Here is a 24,829-nt window from a genome sequence, read left to right as displayed (position 1 = left end):
TTGGGAGTCTCCAAGGTGTCCCCACCTGACAGTGGACATGGTCACCTGAAAGGGAGTTTGGATGTGGTTACCGTAGCCATTTCCCTTCCCATGAGAGCCGGCAGTCTCACCAGTTAGAAAGAGAAGAAACTAGGTCTGGTCCAGTGCTGTGCTGCTGGGCAGGTAGCCCTCCGTCTGTTCCCTAGGTGTAACTGACAAGCTCCAAGGTCTCCCTCCACCCTCAGGTTCCTGAGTTGGGGCCCGCTAACCCTGCTCCATCTCTCCCCAGGAATGCCGTTCTGAATGCCTGACTGCCTCGCCCCGAAGGATGGCCTCGGATGGGCGTTAGAGGCACAGCGGCCCCGGGCTCCTGTCCCGTCCGTCTGTCTGTTATCGTCTGTCTCTCTTGACATCACCGCAGCTCCACCCCCTCCCGTCCCAGCCCCCAACGCCAGCTTCCTGCAGGCCCAGAGCCGGCATGAACTCTCCCACCGAGTCGGGTAAGAGTTGGGAAGCTGGAGAAGGCACCTGGGGTGGCTTTGGATGTAATGGGCTGTATGGGTATATCCACCCCAGGCCAGCTGATCTTCAGGGTCTGAGCCATAAGGGAATGAGGGGTCAGCAGTGGAGAAGCATAGTGAGAAAAGGACAGAGGCAAGCCTGGAGTGATTGACTAAGGGGTAGACCTGAAGTTGATGGGTTGATGGTCCAGCCTAGCCCTGGGAGGGCATGGGTCCAACTGTGATCCCAGGCTGGCCCTCTTGACTCAGGGGCTTTCAATTCCATGCCACCCTGCCCCTGTTCACCAAGACAGGCAGGGGTAAGGGGGCTGTGTGCTCTTGAGCCCCTCTGGGAGGTCTGGGGATAATGTTGGAAGAAGTTCCCTCTGATAGCTGAATGCCCAGCTTCCTTGTCGTGGTGGTGTCCTTTCTTCTGGCTGAAGTTCCATACTTTTTTCCATACTCTGTGTTCCATACTCTTTTTCTTGGTGGAGGTTTGCAAGGCCTCCAGCCTTAGCCTGTGCTGGGATGAGTGGCTTTGGGGTGAGGAGTGGGCAGTGACATGTTGGCAGAGGAGACTTGGCTCTCTTCTTTGAGTCCAAGTAGACATGCCCTGGACAGGGGAGATTCTTAATTTGGGGTCTCCAACTCTGAGATTTCTTATTCCCCTCTGCTCCTAGGAGCCTGCCTAGTGCTGCCAGAAATAGTCTGTGGGTGGGACTCCAGGCAGCTTTGTGCACGGGTGAGTCTGGATGTCTGCCCATGTGGTTGTGTCCAAGCAGCCTGAGCTGGACCCTCAGGGGTTTCACAGGGGGGTCATGGGTCAGTGTGGTCAGAGTAATAACTGCTTTCCCTCCTTGGCTGTCTCCTTCGGCACAGACTTAAAAGGGTCAGAGTCCATCTTGCTCAACTTTAACCACCACCCCCCCCCCCCACCCCCCAAGCCCTTCCTAGTACATCTTTTTCTACAGGGGTGGGAGATACCTTTCATTCTTTTAGAGACAGGGAAACTAGGGCCTGGAGACTGAAACCAGTTAGCAGGACGGTGCAAAGCAGGATCAGGGAGGAGTCGAGGCCCATCTCATTCCCCGTCATCATCACTGTGTTCGATCTGGTGGCTTCCTGTCGTGAGGACCGCGTGCTGGTGACGTGTGGCCCTGACCACAGTCCCAGGGCTTCCAACAGATTCAGGGAAGCCAGAAGCTGGTGGGATTGGTTGGCTTTGTGACCTTTGTTTTGGTTAAGCCTGTGCCCCCTCCTGTTGCCCTTTCCATTGTGACATCGTCCGGGCACAAGACAGAGTAGAATGCCAGCTGGGGAAGGCTGGGCTCCTGAGATTCACCAAGTCAGCTTTGTCGATGGGCCCCCTTCCGCTGGGATTGTGGTCCCCCCTCCGAACCTCCTGCTAATGCCTGCCTTCGTTTCCCCTGCAGGGGCTGTTCCAGGCATTAGACGTAGAGAGGTCTGTGTGACTCTGGTGCTGGAGGGTGGGCTACTCTGACTTCCTGCTTCCTCCTATGAGGCTGGGCTGGTGAAGGGGAAGGAGAGGCCTGGTGGGTTCTCAACAGTCCCTTGGCCATCTCAGCTGGATGCTGCCCCTCGCAGGGTTGGTTGTGCCTAACAAGAGTGCCAACTGAGCTACAACACTGACCTGTTTGGGAGCCATATCTAGGCACACCAGGCCTGGGGTCTAACTGGTGGCCAGGGGAACGGGAGCTGGCCAGAGGCATCTGTTGGTGGCTCCAAAAGGACATTTTCCAGCTTTGGGATTTTAGTGCCTTACAGTGAAAGGCTAAGACGATCAACCTCGGCTGGATCAGGTCAGAGGGGTTTTTCTAGATGCAGGTGGGCTGAATCTTCCATGTAGCCGTTTGTCCCAGAGCTGGCAGGGGCTTGAGGGGTCCATCAACCTTGAGCCTGGCCGAGAGGGGCCCATCGAATTGGCCGCGCCTCCTGGCTGGCTTTCTCGCTCCCCCCAGCAGGGGGAGATGCCGTCTGCTTGTGTTCAGCAAGGAAGAAGAAGGACAGGGGGCCAGAGTTTGGAAAGCTGGTTTTAGGACTGTTGCCAGGCTCAGACTGGGATCATTCTTCAGGGGCAGCGTCCCGAGGCCCTTCCTACTGAGTTTTTCCAGGGCTCCAGGCCTCCTCTCCCCAATGTGGAGTTCTAGCTGCTCTGACTGGGGGAGTGAGCCAACTTCTGCACAGCCTCCCCCATCGAGGGGCCCAACATCTGCCATTCCCAGAGCTCAGGGTGTCATCTGGGCTGAGGCTGCGGGTGCTGGGCACCTGGCAAAAGCCTGGAAACTGCTTGCTTGAACTCCATGCAAGTCCAATGAAACTACGAGTTGTAGTTGGTGTCCCTCGAAGGGAGCTTAGGAACAGCGTGAAGCCACAGGCCTGGGGCTAAAAGTGGGGATGAGGAGAGTGGTTAGTTCCCCAGATCTCTGAGCACCCCACCCTCTCCCAAGTCCCGGAAGACTCACCCCTCTCTTCCTCAGGACTCAGAAGGGCAGGCCTGGGTGAGGGGCAGTTTCCCTCCTTTGGTCTCAGGGCAGGAGCTTTCCTGTTTGGAAAAGAAAAGTAGGAGATGATCCATCCCTGCCCTCATAGCAGACAAGTTAGTGAGAAAGTGTCTTCCAGGTGAGGGGTGGCAGGTGGAGATCTCGAGAGATTTACTTCTGGGGCTCCCCAGTCTTCCCTGGGGAGTGGGAGCTGATCCACTTCCCTCTGGGCTGGGCCAGATGCCAGCATCTGACCTGATTTGCCTCTTTTGCAGTCCTGGGAGGACAAGCAGAGGCCGTTGATGGGGCTGCCCGCTTCCCTGAGGAGGCCACTCCCTGATATCTGGCTTCTCTTTAGGCACCGGGAGGCTTGAGGACTGAGGCTTCATTTTCACTCCTGCTCCCATCAGTGGGTGTGAAGGACTGACAGGATGTGCCCCCTGCCAGCCTGGAGGAGCTATCCTGGGGCCTGGGCCCACTCTGGTCCCTCTCTGCCCTGTCCTCCGTGCTGTGGCCAAGAGGCGTGGGCACTGGGAAGGCCCGCCTCTTGAGCCAGTCTAGATGGCTACAGGGCCCCAGGAGGCGGCGGCCGGGTTCCTTAGCCCCAGCGTGGGAGGGAGACAAGCTTCATGACAATACCTACCTGCCCAGCACCTCCCAGCTCGCTGCACACTTTCTCTCCTTCCCTTTCCCGGCTGCCCCCTCCTTTCTGGGTGACCAGAGAAACTGGGGCATAGGCGTGGGGTGGAGCCAGGAACCTCGGCGTCCTGCCTCCCAGCCTCAGGCTCAGCCTCTGCCTCTGTGCCGCCGGGGAAGGAAGAGAAAGTGGGTCACAGGCGTCATGGGGCAGGGGTCTGGGAAGTGGACTCTGGTGTCCCTTCTCCACTTTGATGCCCCCTGGCATGCCTCTGAACTCACTGTAGATTGAGATCAGCGCCATCCTCCCCTGTCCCACCATTCCAAAGGGATTGAAGGCTTAGCATGGAATAGTCGGAGGAGGCAGGGTCAACCCTGAGGGGATGTGGAAGATGCCACAGTAGGTGTTCACATTTTTTCTGGGCTGGGTCTCAAATGAGAGGGTTTAGCCAGCACCCAGCATGGGACCTGGCATATGGCGGCTCCCGGGCCATGCTGACAGGCTCCAGCATGACTGACTCCGAGGACAGGAGAGAACTGGAGGGCAGGCAGGCCTGCCTCCAGGGCCCCATGGCAGCTTGCATCCTGCACTCCCCCCACAGCCCTCGGCTTTTATACTCTGCACAAAGCAGATTTCACTTTCTTCCTTACAGTCAGGGCCCCACCCCGGCCTTTGGGCCCAGAAGATGGGAGCCTTCGCAAGCTCAAGGAACCACTTTAGGTTCTCCTTCTCCACATTTAAAGGGTTAGGAGGCCTGAGCCCAGCCTCTGAGGGAGGGAGGGAGCAAATGAGGTCATGGTGGCTCTGGAGGGGATGGTGCCTGCTTTTCATGAGGCTACTGTGAGCCGTTCTTGGTGGGTGCTCTGTAAGATCGGTGGGGTGACACATGCACGGGAGAGCTGGGGAGGGGGCATGGAAAAGAGACATGAACCCGGAGGAGAGGAGCTATAAAGCAGGAAGGATTGAGGTTAGACGTTAGGAAGATGTTGCATCACTTGAACCTTAGAAGAAAAAAAACGAAACTTGTCCCCATCCCAGGCCTCCTCTCTTATTGCCCTGAAGGATTCTGGGAACTATGCTGAGGATCATCTGGCTGTGTCTGACACTTTACTTCCCACTTCAAGCTGTTGCTGAAAGTCATAGCAGTGCTGGGAACTGCCCTGAAACCCTGGCTCTGGCCACCTCTGGGTGCCCAGCCTCCCGGGGGCTCTCAGCTTCCCTAAACAGGGAGCTGTGTTTCCTTAGGGTTCTGACTGCTCCACGTTCCGGGGGCCCTGCCTTTTGAGTCATTGTAACTGATGATTTCCTCTCTTCCAGAACAGGGTTCCCCTACCATACTCTCCTGTGCCTGGGGCAGGCAGAGAGAGAGCCAGGACAGGGCTAGCCAGCCCTTCTGGTTGCTTTCAGCGTGGGTGGGTGGAGTCTTGGCTGGGATGGGCTGCTGCCCCCAGCTTTCTGGGCTCCATCGAGACTGCTGCCTGTCACCCTGCTGAGGAGACCTTGACCTTCCCTCCCCTTGCTTTCTGGGAAGCCTGGTTGGCCAGGATGAGTTTGGGGTGCATTGTGCCGAATGGAGTCCCCAGACTTACTCTGAAGTGTCCACCAGCTCCAGACCCCTGTGGGGAACACTGCTCCATCACCAGTTTTCTGGAGTCTGTCCTGACTAAGAAGCTGAGGCTCAGAGCTTTCTTTAGCTCCTGTTAACCTCCAGCTTCCCTCATACCCATCTTACCCGCCAGTCTAGCACCTGGGACAGCCCACCTCTGCCCCTTCCCCATCCATGTGATCTCTCCACCTGAGGGCAGGAGGCCCCTTTGCTCTCCCCAGCTGGCAGGAGCCACATCTCTCGTGTCCTTGGTTGGCCAGCTCCTCCTGGGCTCCCGACGGGAGGGTGAGGTCATCCAGTCCAGGGAGAGGACAGGTGTCCCTGGCTCCATGCCTAGAGTTGGGGGCAAGGAGGGGCCAAGAGGGGGCTCCAAAATAGCAGCTGTGACATCAGGAAGGGGGAGGGGGACACAGACCCAGGAATAACCAGGCTATTAAAAGGCTCCAGTGAGGTCAGGGGGCCAAGTGGGATCTCTGTATCAGTGGGAGGCACAACCTCAGGAGAAGGGATGGGCCAGCAGTGGGAAGCGTAGGTGGGGATATCACCAGTCCTCATGGCACACCAGTCTTAGGTCCCAGCAGGGCCTCAGGAGCGGGCCCTGCTGTGCCAGGCCTGAGGCTGATGGGGAAGGGCTGGATGCTGGCAGCCCCTCAACTCTTCTTACAGGGGCTGCAACCCCAGGTCTCCGCCTACCTGGGTCCCGGGGTGGGGGGTGGTGATTGTACCTGTTACTGGAAACCCTGGGGCAGTTTCATGTGCCTCCTGTGCAGGAAGCAGGGGCTGTGGTGGTTAGAGCTCAGACATGAACTTCAGATGTCCCAGCCCTACCATTCAAGCGGCTGTATGACCTGAGTGACTTCATCTCTCTGTGCCTCTGTTTCCCTGTCTGCACCTCTCTCCTGAGGTCATTGTGCAGAATAAACGAAGTGATCTATGTGCTACTTAGCATTGCACTCACCGCGGGAAGAGCTACCTGTGGTCTGAGCACAGGCAGGTGCTCCCAGATTCCCTTCTCTGGGTGGAGTGAGGCCTGTCCCAGAAGGGTCTCTCTGCCCCCTGGAAGGAAGCTGAGCAGCCTCTGGAAGTGACACCCCAATAGGTAGGAGGGAGCCACTACGTAGCTGCTGCTCAGGGATCTCCCTGCTGGTCAAGGGGGGCGGGGAGGCACCTCCCAGGTCTAAAAGAGGGCAGAAGGTAAATCAGCTCCCGTTGGCTGTTAGGATTACCGGGAAGATGCACGATTTGGCCTGGTGGCCCTGTCTGCCCACCTGTCCAGACCCCTTCAGTTGCTTTATCTGCTCTGGATGGTGCGAGGGAACATAGAGGACGGAGTCGGGCTTTTGGGGCTCTAGCCCCTTGTCTGCCAAAAGCAATCCCAGAGCTGCTCCCAGATGTGTGGCTATTCCAGCCCGAGCCCTGCCCCAGCGCAGCCTCTGGCCACCCGGCTCTGTGGCCTTGGCCCTGAGTGCAGGCTCTTCCCGGTTCCCATCCCCCTCCCTGGCGCTTCCTCCTGGGGTGGAACGCGCCTCCCCCTCCCCCCGCCATGGGGCCTCCGCCAGGCCTGGGCTCCTGGCAGTCAGCCGGCGGCTCCCTGAGCATGCTCCACCTATTTATAGACAGGGCCCTCCCCCAACTGCTATTTCAGTCTCCTGCCAGCTGCCGGCGGCTCATTCGGGAAGGAGGAGCAGGGAGCCGGGCCCAGAGCTGTCACCCAGGGCTGGGAGGGAACACAGAGAGCCCGCCTGCCTGCCCAGCTCCCCTTCCTGTCCCCTGAGTGCTCAGCCAGACCCCGCTCCTGGGACCTCTGGAGAGGCCAGTGGTCGGATGCCCCTCTAGAGGGGCACTGGGCCCGTAGCTCTGGGGCTCCTGGCTCCTCCTGCCACCAGAAGTGCCCAGGCCGGATGAAGCACCTCCCCATCGTGCTGGTCCCAGTAGCCGTGGCCTGAGGGAGCCCCTGAGCAGCCGCGAGGGCCCCACCCGACCACCTTCCCTGTGGCTGACTCCCCGCCTCGGGCGGCCCCTCCTGGGCATGCTGCTAGTGCCCAAGGCTCAGGGGCTGGTGGAGATGCTGCAGACCATCTATGAAACGGAATCCTGTTTTTCAGCAGATGGGATGCCAGGCCGGGAACCAGCCTTGGAAATCCTGCCCCGGACCCCTCTGCACGGCATCCCCGTGACAGGTAAGTGCCTCCGTGTCCCCGCCTGCCCTCTGCCATTGGGCATCCTCGTCTCTGCGGCTGAGCGTCTGGCTCCAGGTCTCACCCAGCTGGGGTCCTGCCTAGATCTTTCTGGAGGTCTTTGTTGAGAATGTGTGCAGTCAGGGGAGGTGTGCTCTCTGAGGTGGGCTTCCCTGCTCTCCTAGACCTGCCCTCCCACCACGCCCTCCAGCTGCACTGCGCAGCATCTCTTTGGCCGCTGGCAGGGTCGGCATCCACTGCTGGGGGCTGTGGATTACTAGACGGTCCTGGCCTAGTTGGCACCGTGGTCAAGAGGGGAGAAAGTGGGTCAGTGACCTGCCTCCAGGCCGTCTGCTTCCCAGGTCTGGACAAGAGAAGAAACTAGAGCCGGAGTGTCCATAAGAATAAAGGCTTCCCCCCCGCCACCCCGCCGGCTCCTCTGGTGGGTTCTTGGGGTCAGAGGGTCCATTGCAGTGATTTCTGCCGGTCCATAGGTGAGAGTATCCTGGGAATCAGACACCTAGGGAGGAGGCTTGTCCAGTCTGGTCGAGGAGGAGGAGTCTGGTTGAGTTAGGCAGAGGCTGGCACCTGGGATGTTGGGAGCCTTAGCTCCCTTGACCACCCCCGTCCCCATATCTCTGCTTCCCCCAGGCCTTGGTTTATTGTCAACACATGAGGATGAAGGAATGTTACTCAGGCTCACTGGGCTTGAGGACTCCCTAACCCTGCCCCCTTCTCAGCAGGGACTCTTGGCTGGGGGTGGGATCCCCCAGGGCTGAGCCACTCCCTCTCTCCCTCCCAGGAACCTGTTGGCAGCATCAGGCCTTCCTGGCACAGCCTCCTCACCAGGCCGGCACCACCAGATGCTTCCTCTAGGGAGGGGCCTGCTGGACCCATGCCTGCTTGGCCCCTCCTGGCAGTGGCTTGGCACTTGGGTGTGGGTGTGGGTGTCTGTGTGTGTATGTATGGGGAGTCTGCCTCTGGGTAGGTGGGTGTGGGTCCCAGGCTTTGGATTGGAAGGTGGGAGCCATGTGCCTGCAGAGGCACCCGTGATTTGGCTCTAAGCTGTCCAGGGATAAGGTTGCAGCTGGACTGAGATGTGTCAGAGGATGAAGGTTTGGGGAAGATTGGAAAACCCTTCAAACAAGGCCAGCCATCTGCCTGGGCAGGGATGCCCATGCGGTCTCCTGAGGTCGTGGCATAACCCTGGGGACCAGCCCTGAGGATGCCCGCTGTGCAGGCCTCTGGGATGGGACGGAAACCCTAGGGCCAGTGGTGCAGAGTCTGCATAGTCCCCTGGGAAGGGTGTAAACACAGGGGGCCAGTCTAGCCCTGGTCCAGTTGAGCCCACAGCTCTAGCTGAAGACCCTATCTGCTGACTTCTGCCTTGAACCCCCTGGGAGTCAAAATGGTCTCTTGAAGAGCAAAGGGATGACTGTGCAGAGCATCTCTGCTTGGGGGAGCCGCTCTACCCCATTTGGCAAATGCCGTATCAGTCCACCCATCCTGCCCTGTTCCCACTGTTCCTTGCCTTCCAGAAGCAGTTGGCCGTTGGCCTGAAGTTTCCTCCTCAGCATGTCCTTTCTTCTTCTTTCAAGTTGGACCCCAGAATCTTTGCAGGCTGGATCCCTGCTGCCCCCATCCCTTTCCTAAAGGCTCCCCATCTCTACATAGACCCCCGCTGGCCCCCGCAGCCAGCCCGGCTCTCTAGATCCTTGTGGGCCCCCCCACCCCCCACCGAAACCGACACACGCGCACTGCCTAGCCTTCTGAGCGGTGGCGTGGTCCATGCTGGCAGGAGGGAGGCGTGAGTCACCTCAGCGGCTCGGGGAGAGGGCTAAGAATGTTCCCCCTGTGCAGCTCTGATGCTGTGTCTGTGACGCGGCTGGGGACAGATATAGGCCTGGATCTCGGCTGCCTTGTTTTTTTTTTGGACTCTGGAATGTAAATAGATGTTTCAAATAGAAACGCTTTAACCTTTGGGTTAAAAAAAAAAATCCACCCCGGATAAACACAGCCATGAGGGCCAGGCAGCCTGGTGTTCCCCCCTACTATCCCCTCCTCCCGCCCCACCCCCTTCCCCGCCCCACCCCCTCTCTTCATCTCTTGATCAGTCTCCAGACGGGATGCAAAAGCCTGTGGCTAGAAAGGCAGGTGTCCAGGAGCACTTCGTGGGTAGTGTGTGTCGCCTGGCCTCCCCAACCCTAGGGTTTGAGGAAGGGGAGCTTTCCAGGGTGGGCGTCTGCCCTGAGCTCTTTGCCCACTCCAGCAGCAAGTCTTTGGAATCCTATTTGAGGGGCACCCTTGGCTCTCTGGACTGTCTTGTACACTCTTAGCACAGTGCCTGGCACATGGATGAATGAATGTTGCTTGAGGGGGCTGGCATCCGGGGTTGGTTGACAGCAGGATCCTTGGGCTCTATTCTCAGGCTTGGCCCTCTGGGTGAGTAGACAGATATGGTAAGTTGCCCCAGTGGGTGAGCCAGAGTCCTGGCAGGCGAGCCCATGAAGGATTCCGGGTGCTCTCCACTATTCCTGTTGAAGGAGGGGGACAAACCACAGCTTCTGCTAGTGCTGTCAGGGCTTCCCTGATGGATGGGGTCTCTGCCTTGGCTCCCCCAACAGCCCACAATGGGCACCCTTCTCATCCAGGCTTGGTCTCGGCTCAGGATACCCAGGAGATTGAACTCTGGGTGTGGGATTCCCAGGGATGTGGTGCTGGGGGTTCCCCTGCCTCCATTCTGTTGGGCCTTGGATTTCCCTCTGGCCTGGATTGGGCAGAGCTGCTGCTTGGGCAATGTGCAGGATGTTAAAAGCAGGCATGGAGGAGGAGTTCTCTTTCCCTAGTGAGGGAGGGTGTGAATTCCGCTTATGCCGGGAAGGAATGCTGTGGATGTTGGGAAGTGCCGTGGGGTTTGTGTTTGGTATTGGGGTTTCCCCTAGATTTTCTTTTTTTAAAAAAAATTTATTTATTTATTTGACTGTACCAGGTCTTAGGGCATGTGAACTCTTAGTTGCAGCATCCCTAACCAGGGATGGAACCCAGGCTCCCTGCATTGGGAGCTCGGATGCTTAGCTACTGGACCACCCCTAGATAGTCCTCTCCCCTGGACATTCTTGTTCACATTCTTCATACCATTCCAAGTTTGGCTATGTAGGTGGGTGTGTAGGTGTCAGGGTGTGGGACGATGGAAAGGGCGAAACTAGGTGGGAAGGAAATTAATATTATAATGTACTAAATGATGGGTATCGGTGCTTTCCTTACCTGTTTCCTTTGGAAAGGTATTAATAGTTATGTTTTACAGTTGAGAAAGATCTGAAAGGTTATGGAACTTGCCGAAGGTCACAGAGTAAATGACTTTGGGCTTTGGACTCGGGTTTTTGTGTAGGGCTACCGCTAACCTACACAAGAGCTTCCCTGTGCAAATTTTTAAAAGGCAGCCTTTCTTCCAGGTGGCTATATACTCATACCAGAGTGGATGGCTTAGCATGCTTGGAGCATGTGCTAGATTTCAGCCCCCAACTTGACCGTTCAGTCGGGGGCCCTTGTACAGTCACAGCCTGAACCACCGGACGTTGTGTGCCTGTGTTTGTGCTCCCAAAGCTTGTGCTCCTCGACAAGAGAGACCAGTCTGGCCTTGCGGACTCCTGAGGTTTCTGAGAGGAGACTCTTTTCTCTAAATCCTGGGGGCCACTGGATCAGCTGTTTTCCTCCGTGTAAGGATTTCGACCCAAGGGAGAGAAGCTGGCTCAGGAACAAAGTTGAACGCCCTGTCATCCCATTCAGACAGTCTCCCCTGCCCCCATCCCCTCCTACCTCATCCTCTCCTCTTATTTTTGAGACCCTCAGCTGTCCCTTCCCTGCTGCACAGCTGCCAGACAGGAAATCAAATTAACTGTGTCCACGCACACAGCTGTAACAGCTGTCAGGTTGGCAGCAGAAATGAGTGTCGCCAGCCGGGGGACACTGTGAGAAAGTACTTCTCAAATTCCAGCCACAGAATTACCAAGCGGATATGTTAGGATGCAGATTTCCAAACTACTGCTCCCCTCAAGCCTAAGTTTCAGATTCCACAGGGCGGCCCAGGAACGAGCATTTTTAACACATCTCAGATGATTCCGATGTGAGTAGGTAGGCTCAGACCATGCTTGGCGTAAGGGCTTTGTGGACAGGGGTCCCGTGGACAGGGGTCGTGGGGCCTAGCAGCCTGCCAGTGGGTGTCGCCTGTCTCCCTAGAAGGCCTCGGTGAACTTTGGGACTCTTGGGAGAAGGGCTTACAACAGAGGGATGGAGGCCTTTGCTGTGGTCAGAGTCAAATCCAGCCCCCAGCAGCCTGGCAATCTTGAGACGGAGGGCATCTTGAGACCCTGGGGAGCAGGTGTCTAAATGCCAGCGGGGTTGGGGATTAGGACAAGTGGCCAGGGACACAGGGCACAGGGCTCAGGGCTGGGCTGTGCTTGTGGAGGAGAGACAGAGCTCCTGCCCTGGGGCCCCTGCTGTCCATCCCAGGTGTGGAGCAAGCAGTCCCAGCAACAGCTGCAGACTCTAAATGTCTTTAGTGTGCCTTTTAATTGCCTCTAGTATAGTGCCTGAGTGGTTCCTGAAAATGGCTGGGCTGAGAGAAGTGAAGCTACTTCTCCAGAGAGCAGCCCAAGACCAGTGACTCCTTCCGTCTTCACTAGTGAGAGATGATTTGTGCCTTCCACCAGGGCCCTAGTCAATCCTAAAGGAAATCAACCCTGAATATTCACTGGAAGGACTGATGCTGAAGCTCCAATACTTTGGCCACCTGATAGGAAGAGCCGACTCATTGGAAAAGTTCCTGATGCCGGGAAAGATGGAGGGCAGGAGGAGAAGAGGGTGACAGAGGATGAGATGATTGGATGGCATCATGGACTCAATGGACATGAGTTTGAGCAAACTCCAGGAGATAGTGAAGGACAAGAAAGCCTAACATGCTGCAGTCCATGGGGTTGCAAAGGTCGGCCATGACTGAGCGACTGAACAATAACAACATCCAGGGCTCTGCATCCCTTATGCTTAAGACTTTGCTGCCCTTGAGAGGCACAGTCTACCTCAAGGTTTCTGGGATTCTTTTCACTTGGTCCCCTTTTCCCTTGCACTCCTGGTTCTGGTGTTCTGGGGGCCAGCCAGGTGCCCCGTCTGGATCCCTGAACCCTCATAGAGTCTAGCTTTCTGCCCCATCTCTCATTAAATTTAGAAACAACTTTCTAGATTTCTCTTGGTTTTTGGTGCAAGGCAAGAGAGAGCCGGGCTTCTTTGATGGCTCACTGGTAAAGAATCCGCCTGCTAATGCAGGAGAAGTGAATTTGATTCCTTTGTCAGGAAGATCCCCTGGAGAAGGAAATGGCAACTCACTCTAGTATTCGTAACTGGGAAATCGCATGGACAGAGGAGCCTGGCGGCTATAGTCTGCTGCTGCTGCTAAGTCGCTTCAGTCGTGTCCGACTCTGTGCGACCCCATAGACGGCAGCCCACCAGACTCCCCCGTCCCTGGGATTCTCCAGGCAAGAATACTGGAGTGGGTTGCCATTTCCTTCTCCAATGCATGAAAGTGAAAAGTGAAAGTGAAGTCTCTCAGTCGTGTCCGACTCTTAGCGACCCCATGGACTGCAGCCTACCAGGCTCCTCCATCCATGGGATTTTCCAGGCAAGAGTACTGGAGTGGGGTGCCATTGCCTTCTCTGGGCGGCTATAGTCTATGGGGTCACAAAAGAGTCAGGCACGACTCAGTGACTAAACAACAGCAGCAAGAGAGAACCAGAAGACCCAGGATTAAGCCCTGCTGCCTCCTTTCCGGGTGACCTTGGATGAATTTCTTCCGACTCTGGCTTTACTTTACTCCTCTGTCAACTGGGGGAGTTGAGTCGCGGATCCTGCTGGCCCTTCCTTCAGTGACATTCTAAGAGTCTTTGAAATCAGTTTCATGTTGCTTTTTAAAAAATTTACTTATTTTTAATTGGAGGATAATTGCTTTACAATGTTGTGTTGTTTTCTTCCATACGTCAACATGAGTCAGCCATAGATATACATATATGCCCTCCCTTTTGAACCTCCCTCCCACCTCCTACCACATCCCACCCCTCTAGGTTTCATGTTGCTTCTGACTAGAGGGAGCTTAGGGTCCCCTGAGTCCTGGCCTCAGGAGGATGTAGAATGGTACTGGGGAGAGGAGTGTTGTCTGCAGCAGGTACAGAAAAGTTAGATGCCTTTATAGGCTTTCCCACCGCTAGACCCTGGATCCCCAAGGGCACAGACCAAAACTTGTATTCATCTGAGTTAAGAAGTGCTTTGAAGGGACGGAGGGACCCCACTGCTGGGGGGTGAGCCTCAGAGGACAGTGTGGTCCTTCTTGGAGGTAGCAAGGCAAGGGAGGCGGGAGAGACATGCTGCCCTTGGGGGAAGGCTCCTCCCAAGGGGTACCTCCTCCAGCTCTGGGATCCAGTTTCCAGCCACACCAGCTTGTGTTGTGCGGGGCCCACCGGAAGGGATTTGATTGGGACAGGACCACAGAGTGACCTTGGGACAGTCTGACATGAGACAGCTAAGGCTTCATCCTGGCAGAGGTCTGAGCCTGACTTCCTTAGAATTCAGGCCATCTATGAACTTGTCCCCATGGAATCCCGAGTATTTTATTTCATGCACTTTAGAAACATTCTGAGAAGTGGTCCATAGACTCCGCCGAAGTGGTCCAGGACACACAAAAAATGTCAGGAGCCATTAATAGCCTCCACCAGTACCTCCTGAGATTTTCCCAGGCTCTGTGCCAAGCTCCACTGCATGTCTTATCTCTCTGGAGCCCCGGCAGCTCTGGGAGGTGGGTGCTTCCTCCCATTTCACAGATGCTCGCCTTGAGCCCAGGGAGGGGGCTCAGTGTCTTGCCCCAGAAAGAGCCTGGTTTGAACCCTGGCGTCTCTTACCCCAGAGCCCTCGCTCCTCACCATTACGTGATGTGTGTTGGCTTGCATTTCAGGAGGAGTTGGGAAAATTGCTAGGTGAGAGTCATCCCCAGCTCGCACATGTGGAAATACTGTCTGCATTGTGGTAGAACCTGTCGAACCTAAATTGGCCTCTCTAGTCACGTAAGAGCACAGAAATAGATCATGGGAAACCGTCCTCGGTGGGGAGGGGTCATCGGCGTCACGGGGAGGAGTATGAAATGCTGTTCCCTGCTTTCTTCCAAAATCCCTCCAGGCCAGGAAAGGGATGAGAGCCTTTCCCCATTCTCCAGAGGGACAGAACGAGGTCACTGGATGTTTAAGGAAGTTGCTGACTCCCTGGCCTGCTGAGGGAGCTCCTGGGGGCCTGGGTGCTGGTGGAAGGCACTGCCCTCCAGGATGGGCTGCTAGCCTGTTACTCTCTAGAGGGGTCAGTTCTCCATGGCCTGGGATGCCCCACTGGGGTTCGTGAACCTGCTTGAGCCAGGAGTCAGGACACCTGGGTTTGAGGCCCTGCTACTTCCTTGGAGGGATCTCCTGCAGAGCCGCCTCAGAGGCTTGGTCTCCTCGTCCATGTTACGAGCCTGCTGAAACAGAATTCCTTTTCTCCCTCTCCCCTCTTTTTTGGTGATTTAATTTATTTATATGGCCACGGCACACGGCCTGTGGTATTTTAGGTCCTCCGACCAGGGATCAAACCCATCCCCCCCACGTCGGAAGGACCGAGTGTTAACCACCAGACCATCAGGGAAGTCCCTTCCCTCTTATTGTTGGGGGTGTGTAGACATTCCAAACTGCTTAATGCGCTCTTCCCTCATATTCTTTGTGCCCTGGCTCCCCTCCTTCCCCTAGCCTTCTGTGGCTGGTGGCTTCCAGGAGCAGGGTCTTTTTAGAGTCAAGTGTTCTGCCACTTAGGTCTGCCGGGTGGATCCACACACTGTGGAGTGCCCCAGGACTTTTCTCCAGGGGGAGCTCAAGGTACCTGCTGCTAGAGTTTGGGTCACAGGCACACTGGAGTTGGTGACTTCTCCAAGAGAAGGCCTGGGAGCTGGGGCATAGCTTGTGGTCTGTTCAGAGCAGGAGGCAGGCTTGACCTTGCCCTTGGGCAGCTCCATCTGTTTTTTATTTTGAACCCTTTTCCCAAAGGTGCTGCTGAAACCCGCTCCTCATGTCCTAGAATCCCTTGTCTGCCTGGGGGCAGTGTCCCTTTGCCTGGGCACTCTCTTTATTAGTCTAAGCCTGTGCTGGCAGTCATCCCAGAGGTTACCCTGTCAGCACCTGCGTCATCTCCCCCGCCCCCCCGCTGCCCCACCACCCGTCTGGTGCGCCAGGAGCCAGGCTATCCCTGGTTGTACCGCCCAAAGAATCTGCTGTGGGAGCCCCCACTGGGCTGATGGGGTGATGGGGTTCGTGGAGAGACTGGAAGCCCGGCGAGATGGGAAGGAAGTGTCCACTGAAGTGTCACTGGCGCTCAGTTGTCCACATGAGCAGGGCAGAGCGCTTCCCTCTGAGCCAGAGACTGGTGTGTGCAGGGCCACACTCTTGACAGCTGCCCACCTAGCTGCCTGGGCTGGGGCTTCTCCAGGGAGACAGTGTTGGTTAGTCCTGCCGAAAGCTGGGGGACAGGATGCTGTTACTGCTTGTTCCTACGGCCGCGGCTCCCGGCCGGCAAGGTCAGAGCTCCCGGAAGGGGTGGAGTATGGAGCAGGGCAGACCTGGTCCCTTCTGTCTCCCTTTGCAGGAGGTCCCTGAGCCAGCTGCTGGCTTCCTTTCGACTTCCTGCAACTCTGTCAGGCGGAGGCATGGGATAGGGGACTGTGCCCTCCCACGTGATCCCTTCCCTGGCCTTGGCTAGCCGGGGTCCCCAGTCTGCCCTCTTAGGGTCCAGCAGTCCTTGCATCTCCTTTCTTCCCTTTCCAGAAGTCCTCCCGTCCTCCTCCTCCCACCAGGAGGCGGTCAAGAGCTTCCTATCATGACACACCCATTTCCCCTCCAGGTGCTTGGTTCTCATGGCCGCCACTGCCACCTGCTCTGCTCATGCCAAACTGGGCGAGGGCGCAGACCCTCGAGGGGAGGCAGGCTCTAGATTTTGTGCCCAGAAAACTACATCTGGGGGGCTCTGTGTCCCCCCCCACCCCACCGCTGACCCTTTCCCTGACTCCAGCTGTCCAGTCTCGGCACCGTCCATCTTGGATGGAGCTGGGTTACTACCTGGCAGACCCAGAGGGTGCCGCATCCTGTTTGGGCCCCACAGGGCCTGCAGATTAATATTCCCCAGTTGCCTGTGCTTCCTGCTTGTATGGGAGCAAGACTGCTGTGGAGCCCGCTGGCCACCCCACCACCTGCATTCCAGCGGGGCTGCAGCTGCAACGGCAGCGCAGGACCCACCCTCTCCACTGCTGCTGTGGCGGTGGCGGCCGCACAGGGGCCCCGGTGGGAGAGTCCCCACGGCTGAGCCCATGGCCTCTCTGCAGGGCTCCGGCAGGGGAAGCCAGCACTGCTGGCAGCAGTTCCAGCCCAAGCAGGGTTATCTGCTGGGAGCCAGGAGTGCTTGGACCCTTGCCCTTCCCTGGATGGGCGGGCTGGCATCCGGCTCCTGCAGCTCTGGAGCTGCCGGGAGCAGCAGGTTGAAGCCTGTCCACCTCTTGGCCAAGCGATCAGAGTACCACAGGCCAAGCCAGCCTTGCCGAGGAACAGATAACTCTCCAGCCAGCCTGGGGCCCTGCTGGATATTTCCAGGGCTGGGGACACCGGAGGCTGGCTGCTGGCTTCTTGTTGCCACCCTGCTTTTGCACCCCGGACAGGGCCATCCACCTCCAGAAAGGGCCTCTGTAGTTCCCCAGGGTCTTTCCTCCTGGTGCTGGGGCAGGACATGGGTTGGGAAGGAAAGTGAGCGAGCATGTGTGTGTGTGTAACCCCACCCTCCTGGCCACATCTGGCCACTCCTGCAGATGTGGCTCTGGCCTTGTGGCCGCAGAGTCGTCAGTGTGGCTGGCGGGCAAACCACAGAGGAATGTGCCCGGCTGTGCTGGGGGAAGAAGGGCTGCTGGGGAGCGAGGGAGATCCTGTGCTCAGGCTACCTTCCCTCTCCCACCTCCAGTGGGCTTGGGGGCCACGTTCAGCCATGAGGATAGCATGACCTTAGCCTTCAGCAGGCCTTGCCCCTGCCTTGATGACATTCATTCAGGCTTCCTAGGGAGAGCCAGGCTCATAGACCGCAGAGGGTGTGGGAGCCTTTCTTATTAGCTCAGCCCTTCACCCCCCTCCCATCTCCCTCTCCACTCCTGATAAGGGATGGTGGTAGAGGCCTGGGCCTGTTTGCGAGGGCAGGGGACTCTGGCTGCCATGAGAATGGTAGGGTCTTTCCGTCTCCAGGCCTGGGTTGGCGTGGGCCTCCTTGCCACCGGAAAGTCTTCCCAGCTCCCCGTGACCTCCCTGGACCAGAGTGGGGAAAGTGAGGGCTGTCTTTGGAGAAAGAAATGGAAAAGAACAAGACGGCTTGGCTCTGCCTCTCTCACTTCCTCCTTCCCAGGCAGTGGGTAGCCTGCCTTCCCTTTCCTGCAGGCGTCAGGAGGCTTTGTGGGGTTTGGGCTGGGCTTGGAGCTCCCTGCTGGCCTGGTGTTTGCCCAGTTGCCCTGGCAACCACAGGGCAGTGGTGGGGAGTGATGACATTGAGCGGCCAGAGGACAGTGTACAGGGATCAAGAGGTCGAGACCCATCTTTTCCCATAAGTCCATTGGAATCTGTTGCCGTTCCCTGGGGCCCCTTGGCCCATTGTCCACTTGGGGGCCTGGATCCAAGGTCTGGGGGCCCAGCAGGTCCCTCCACTCCTTTTCTCTTCCCAGCGGGTTCTCCCTGGGACTGGAGTTCTGAGATCTCTGCCTAGGCTCCAGCCCCCCGCACCCCTGCCATTACCCTTCTTCCTGTCTGATTCCCTTTCCTTTCCTGTCTCCTCCTCCCACCTCCTCCCTGCGCCTGCCCGCCCATTCTCTCTCTCTCCTCCCCCCTCCCCCCAGGCACAGCTGCTGTTTGGCTCACTCTATATATAGCGGCATTTTCAGGGTAATTACAATAAAACTGTTGAAAGGAGATAATCCAGCAAAGGAAGCGAGTCTGACTCCCAGCCCCCTCCAGTCCCTGGTTTGGTGCCGCCCTGCACCCCCTTCCCTTGCAGCCTCCTGCTCCCACCCCACTCCCTGTTCCCATAGCCTCACCCTCCCACCCCATCTGCCCTAGCTGAGTGTGAGGTAGGGAACAGGAGAATGGATAGACTGTCCATTGTCCATGGGGGTGTCCACAGACCTTTCCTAGACTTACTGAGGCCCCTGGCTGCCAGCCCCATCAGTTCTAGAACCAATGTCGATGCCTTGGTTTCTCCTGTACTATAGGCTTTTTGGCAGGGACAGTGTGGTGTTGAGAGGTGGGGGAGGAAGCACAGGAAGGATGGTGGTTAAAAGCGTAGGATTTGGATTCACATCTTAGTTCACTGATCACCTGGGCTGTCTGTCTTTGATCATGTTACTTAAACCTCTCTAAAATCTCAGTTTCCTTATCACGAAAGTAATTCAGGAAGATCCCCTGGAGGAAGACATGGAAACCCATTCTAGTATTCTTGCCTGGAGAATCCCATGGGCAGAGGAGCCTGGCAGTCTCTACAGTCCATGGGATCGCAAAGACTCGGACACGGCTGAAGTGATTTAGCACACGCACACACCAAATTCACATAAAATGTCCAGTGGTCATCTTTGTTAAATACTCATGATCTTCCAGGTACCCTGCTGTACTTACGCACATTTTTGTAGTGAAGTTCATGGCTTCAGTCTCATTTAATGAAGGCAGAAGGCTGTATTCACTGAGCAGAGGGATTTGACTCCCCTCACCCCCATCCTCCATTCTCTTGGGGTCTAGTAATCCTGCCTGGTAGTTTTCTGGGCCCCAGGCATGGCAGCCAGGGCCCGGTGCGGATGGCCTGCTGACCCCTTCCTGGTTCTTCTCTCCGCAGTAGAGGTGAAACCGGTGCTGCCAGGAGCCATGCCCAGCTCCATGGGGGGCGGGGGAGGAGGCAGCCCCAGCCCCGTGGAGCTGCGGGGGGCTCTGGCAGGCCCTGTGGACCCCACGCTGCGGGAGCAGCAACTGCAGCAGGAGCTCCTGGCACTCAAGCAGCAGCAGCAACTGCAGAAGCAGCTTCTGTTCGCTGAGTTCCAGAAGCAGCATGACCACCTGACCCGGCAGCATGAAGTCCAGCTGCAGAAGCACCTCAAGGTGAGCGTGGGGGCCAGGGCACCCAGACCTCCGAGCCCCGCCCTGGACTCAGCTCACCTTGCCTCCCCACTGCCCCTGCAGCAGCAGCAGGAGATGCTGGCAGCCAAGAGGCAGCAGGAGCTGGAGCAACAGCGGCAGCGGGAGCAGCAGCGGCAGGAGGAGCTGGAGAAGCAGCGGCTCGAGCAGCAGCTGCTCATCCTTCGAAACAAGGAGAAGAGCAAAGAGAGTGAGGCTGGGGCGCCTCTGGGTTAGGGGGGTCACAGCTGGGATTACTGCCCCTCCCCCAGCCGTGGGGTCCTGGCCCCCAGCTCCTGGGTCAGCTGTGGCCTATCCCACAGGTGCCATCGCCAGCACTGAGGTGAAGCTACGGCTCCAGGAATTCCTCCTGTCGAAGTCAAAGGAGCCCACACCAGGCGGCCTCAACCATTCCCTCCCACAGCATCCCAAATGCTGGTATGACCCTTGACAGGCATGGGTTGCAGAGGTGCCCAGCTCAAGGGCTGCCTGGCTGCAGGCAGACATGGGGCTTCTGGGCTGAAGTCATGTAGGGGCCCTGCAATCTCTCCTAGGAGAAGGGACCCTCCCCCATCCCCCGCACTCCTGGTTTCTCTCCTCGCTGCCCTCCCCAAGATCCATTTCGTATCACCATAGGCAGTGGATGTTTCATAAATGTAGATTGCTCGGTTGCGGGTCCAGCTGGCTGGGTGATCCCCTAGACCTGTCTCCATCTCCTCCCTCTACCCCAAAGGCTGGGTGATCCCCTAGACCTGTCTCCATCTCCTTCCTCAACCCCAAAGGCTGGGTGATCCTCTAGACATGTCCCCATTCCTTCTCTCCACCACACAGGGGAACCCACCATGCTTCTTTGGACCAGAGTTCCCCTCCCCAGAGCGGCCCCCCTGGGACGCCTTCCTCCTACAAACTGCCTTTGCTTGGGCCCTACGACAGCCGCGACGACTTCCCCCTCCGCAAAACAGGTGAGTACAGCCTGGCCGCCCAGGTTATGGGGGGGCGGGGTCAGGCAGAGGTGGGAATGTGGAAGGGCCAGGCTGCAGGTGTGTCCGCTTGTGTGGACGTGTCTGAGCCCCAGCTGCCTTCTCCCCAGCCTCCGAACCCAACTTAAAAGTACGTTCGAGGCTAAAGCAGAAGGTGGCCGAGCGGAGAAGCAGTCCCCTCTTGCGTCGCAAGGATGGGACTGTCATTAGCACCTTTAAGAAGAGAGCTGTTGAGATCACAGGTGCCGGACCTGGGGGTAAGGGCTCGTCTCTTGTCCCTGTTCTGAGGGCCGGGGAGTGGGGGGGCTGCTCCGAGCGGCCCAGGTGACAGCCGCCTCTCCCGTAGTGTCCGCCGTGTGTAACAGCGCACCAGGCTCTGGCCCCAGCTCTCCCAACAGTTCCCACAGCACCATCGCGGAGAATGGCTTTACGGGCTCGGTTCCCAACATCCCCACCGAGGTACAGGCCCACCAGGGACTGAGCGGGTGGGCCAGAGCTGCTTCCTGTCCCGTGCGGTCTGTCTGGCTGAGAGTGCCCAGCAGGGGCCTTTCTGCCCCGCATGGACAGACTGGAGGGACCTTTTGCCCCGAAGTGGGATGTGTCCTGTGGGCCTCTGCATGGCTCTGACCTCTCAGTTCCCCCAGGTGGGGCTTGGTGTGGGAAGTGGGGTGCCATTCGGAGCCCTCTGCCTTGCCCTGGCCCCAGGTGGCTGTCCTTTGCCTGCTCTCATGCCTGTCTCTCCCAACTGCTCCCCAGATGCTCCCCCAGCACCGGGCCCTCCCTCCGGACACCTCCCCCAACCAGTTCAGCCTCTACACGTCTCCCTCTCTGCCCAACATCTCCCTAGGGCTGCAGGCCACGGTCACTGTCACCAACTCGCACCTCACCGTGAGTACGGGGCACGTCCCCTCTGGTGTTGAGATCTTTGGTCCTGGATCCCCCCAGCTGGCGCATTTGTCCTCCCAAGGTCCTGAGGGAGATCAGAAGGTCCTCCCCAAAGGTGGGGGTGGGCAGAGGGTAGGTGAGGGATGCTGGTTCAACGTTGGCAGACCTTGGGGGGCAGTTATAAACCCTTCTCTCATCGCCATCTCCTGTCCCACCCCAGGCCTCCCCGAAGCTGTCGACGCAGCAGGAGGCCGAGAGGCAGGCCCTCCAGTCCCTGCGGCAGGGCGGTGCACTGACGGGCAAGTTCATGAGCACATCCTCCATCCCTGGCTGCCTGCTGGGCGTGGCACTGGAGGGCGACTCGAGCCCCCACGGGCATGCCTCACTGCTGCAGCACGTGCTGCTGCTGGAACAAGCCCGGCAGCAGAGCACCCTCATTGCTGGTGAGTGGCAGGCAGCTGTGTGAGGAGGGGGGTGTGGCCAGACCCCATCCTGAGGGCTCAGCTGGAGGGACCACTTGTCAGGGAGAAGTAGCCAGGGATATTCACCAGGCATGTCACAGCTCCCCTCAGCGGCATCATTGATTTTTTCCGCATTCTACAGATGCTATTGAGTCCCTGCAGCCAGCCAGGCACTGTACCTGACCTCTACCATCCTAATGGAGCTCCTATTCCAGGGCAGTGCCATCCAGTAGAAATATAATACAAGCGGCACATGTACTTTAAAGTGTTTGTTGTAGTAGCCACGTTAAAAAATGCAAAAAGAAATTGGTGAAATTAATAACTTATACCTAACTCAGTCTATCTAGGATGCTATTATCGGAACATATAATGAATGTAAAGACTTAGCAGTGAAATATTTTATTTTGTTTTCATACTGTCTTTTAACCCTGGTGGATATTTCATACTTAGAGCACATCTTAGTTTAGACAGGGCACATTGCAAGTGCTCAGTGGTCATGTGTGACTGGCAGCTATAGGATTGGACAGCATAGCTTTAGACAGACAGCCTATAAGGACCTGGCAGCATCAGAAGAGGTTCTGCTTAAAAGTCTCATGATCTTGGCCCCTAGGCTTCTCAGCCCTGTGGGATCCATGTCCATGATCAGGGAGGTCTTACAGCTGGGGAGAACTAGTCATTGTTCATGCACAAGGAGGGCCCAAAACTGTGTATTTGTAAGTGACTTAAAGGGAGTATGTAGTGTGTGTTTGTTAGTCGTTTCCGACTCTGCGGCCCCATGGACTGTAGCCTGCCAGGCTCCTCTGTCTGGGATTCTCTTGGCAAGAACACTGGAATGGGTTGCCATTCCCTTCTCCTAACCTAGGGCTCAAACCTGGGTCCCTGCACTTCAGGCAGATTCTTTTGAGCCACCAGAGAAGCCCAGGAACTCTGATAGTTGGTAAAAATGTTCCTGGGCCTACCATAAAAGTTTGACTAAATGAATTAAAGGGAGGGAACAGTGAATCCAGGAAGTCTTGCTGGAGGTGGTGACTCTGAGCAGCAAGACTGTTCAGTTGTAGGGAGGAGGAAGAATAGGTCTCATCTGGGGGCAGAGGTGCTCCAGGCCCCTCCCAGGTTCCACCCCCTGCCCTGCCCCAGGGGGTAGGGCGCTGTTCCAGAAGGAAGAGAGTCTGGGGTGGGAGTGGGGAGCCTGGTGCCCTAACAGTAATGCTTGCTCCCCTTCCCCCACCTCATAGTGCCGCTCCACGGGCAGTCCCCGCTGGTGACGGGTGAGCGCGTGGCCACCAGCATGCGGACAGTGGGCAAGCTCCCGCGGCACCGGCCCCTGAGCCGCACCCAATCCTCGCCGCTGCCCCAGAGCCCCCAGGCCCTGCAGCAGCTGGTCATGCAGCAGCAGCACCAGCAGTTCCTGGAGAAGCAGAAGCAGCAGCAGCTGCAGCTGGGCAAGGTGAGCCAGGAGAATCCGACATCCGGGGCTGTGCTGGGGGCAGGACACAAGGGTGCTGGGCTGGCTGGGCAAGGTGAGCTGGGAGAAGCCAACATCCGGGGCTCTGCTAGGGGCAGGACAGAGGGTGCTAGGCTGGCAGAGAGGGAGGCGCATCTGACCTCCTCGGCCACTCCCTGCTGCATCAGAGGAGTCACCTTGCCCTTTTTCTTTAGAGAATATATTGTGTGTGTTTTTTTTTGGGGGGGGGGAAATATTTATATATTGTTAAAGCTCATTATTTTATTTACTTATTTATTTTTGGCTGCAGGCTTTCTCTGGTTGCAATGCACAGGCTTATCACTGCAGTGGTTTCTCTTGTTGTGAGGCATGGATCCTAGAGTGAGGGCTCTGTAGTTATGGTATGAGGACTTAGTTTGCCTCTGAAAAGTGGGGTTTTAGTTCCAGGACCAGGGATTGAACCTGTGGTCCCCCATAGGTTGACAGGTGGCTTCTTAGCCACTGGAGCACCAGGGAAGTCCCCACCTTGCCTTTTTCTGTCCACATCAAAGCTCTGTATGGGCTGGGTGGCCACACAGAGAAGTGCAGGAATAGATTCTCCGGGGGCTTGGGCTGCATGGCTGTGCCCTGCTCCCAGCTGATGGGCCTCCTGGCTCTGCTTCCAGATCCTTACCAAGACGGGGGAGCTGCCACGGCAGCCCACCACCCACCCCGAGGAGACAGAGGAGGAGCTGACGGAGCAGCAGGACGCCTTGCTGGGGGAGGGAGCCCTGACCATACCCCGAGAAGGCTCCACGGAGAGTGAGAGCACCCAGGAAGACCTGGAGGAGGAGGAAGAGGAGGAGGAGGAAGAGGAGGAGGAGGAGGAGGAGGACTGCATCCAGGTCAAGGACGAGGAGCGCGAGAGCGGTGCTGAAGAGGGGCCCGACTTGGAGGAGTCCAGTGCTGGTTACAAAAAGGTGGCCCCCTGCACCCCGGCCCTTGATCACCAGCCGTCTGTCCTCCCGCCTCCTCTTTCCGCCTTTGCCCTTCCCTCTCCGCAGTCTGCAGTTTCCAGGCTGTGCCCAGGGGAGCAGGAAAGAGACAAGGGGCTTCGGAAGGGAGAGAGGTGGTGTCAGTCTTAGAGCTCTCTCTGCCCTGTCTGCCAGCCCCTCCCTCTGACTGTGACTGCCCCCGCCTGTCTGCTTGTGTGTGTGTGTGTGTGTGTGTGTGTGCGTGCGTGCGCACACGCACACTCGGATGCACGTGGCCTGTGTATATCTGCGTCTCTGCCTACGTAGGGCCGGTTGTGCGTCGGTCTCTGCGTGCGTGCGTGTGTACACACCCGCCCCCGCTGTTACTACAGTCTGCCCTGGCGCCGAGCGAGCGCACACTCCATTCATGGCGGACACAGCTGAGCCCTCTGGGCCTGACTCATCCCACC

The 24,829-nt window shown here is 57.5% G+C and overlaps 1 protein-coding gene across 13 annotated transcripts in view; it reads left to right on the top strand.

Moving 5' to 3' along the window:
* The first annotated feature begins 271 nt into the window (after positions 1–271).
* The window catches only part of HDAC5 (histone deacetylase 5), a 31,368-nt gene continuing 6,810 nt past the window's right edge, over positions 272–24,829 (top strand). For 2 of the 13 annotated variants that reach the window (XR_011562093.1, XM_070773582.1), the window contains exons 1-13: positions 283–479; positions 1,160–1,221; positions 7,329–7,403; positions 19,362–19,621; positions 19,703–19,847; positions 19,960–20,074; positions 20,468–20,598; positions 20,727–20,873; positions 20,963–21,075; positions 21,373–21,504; positions 21,722–21,944; positions 23,198–23,409; positions 24,072–24,365. Coding sequence is in view for 12 of the 13 variants with exons in the window: in XM_070773582.1 (XP_070629683.1) it covers positions 283–479; positions 1,160–1,221; positions 7,329–7,403; positions 19,362–19,621; positions 19,703–19,847; positions 19,960–20,074; positions 20,468–20,598; positions 20,727–20,873; positions 20,963–21,075; positions 21,373–21,504; positions 21,722–21,944; positions 23,198–23,409; positions 24,072–24,365 (2,106 nt within the window). In the remaining variant the exon portion in view is untranslated. Of the gene's footprint in view, positions 480–1,159; positions 1,222–1,808; positions 1,942–6,889; positions 7,404–19,361; positions 19,848–19,959; positions 20,075–20,467; positions 20,599–20,726; positions 20,874–20,962; positions 21,076–21,372; positions 21,505–21,721; positions 21,945–23,197; positions 23,410–24,071; positions 24,366–24,829 lie in introns of those variants that run through there. The other 11 variants (XM_070773585.1, XM_070773583.1, XM_070773584.1 and 8 more) reach the window with 11 other exon arrangements.

This window comes from Bos indicus, chromosome 19 (genome assembly GCF_029378745.1).
Source record: "Bos indicus isolate NIAB-ARS_2022 breed Sahiwal x Tharparkar chromosome 19, NIAB-ARS_B.indTharparkar_mat_pri_1.0, whole genome shotgun sequence".
NCBI lineage: Eukaryota > Metazoa > Chordata > Mammalia > Artiodactyla > Bovidae > Bos > Bos indicus.
Note: the sequence above shows the minus strand (reverse complement) of the source record. Positions and strands in the feature narration are given on the sequence as shown.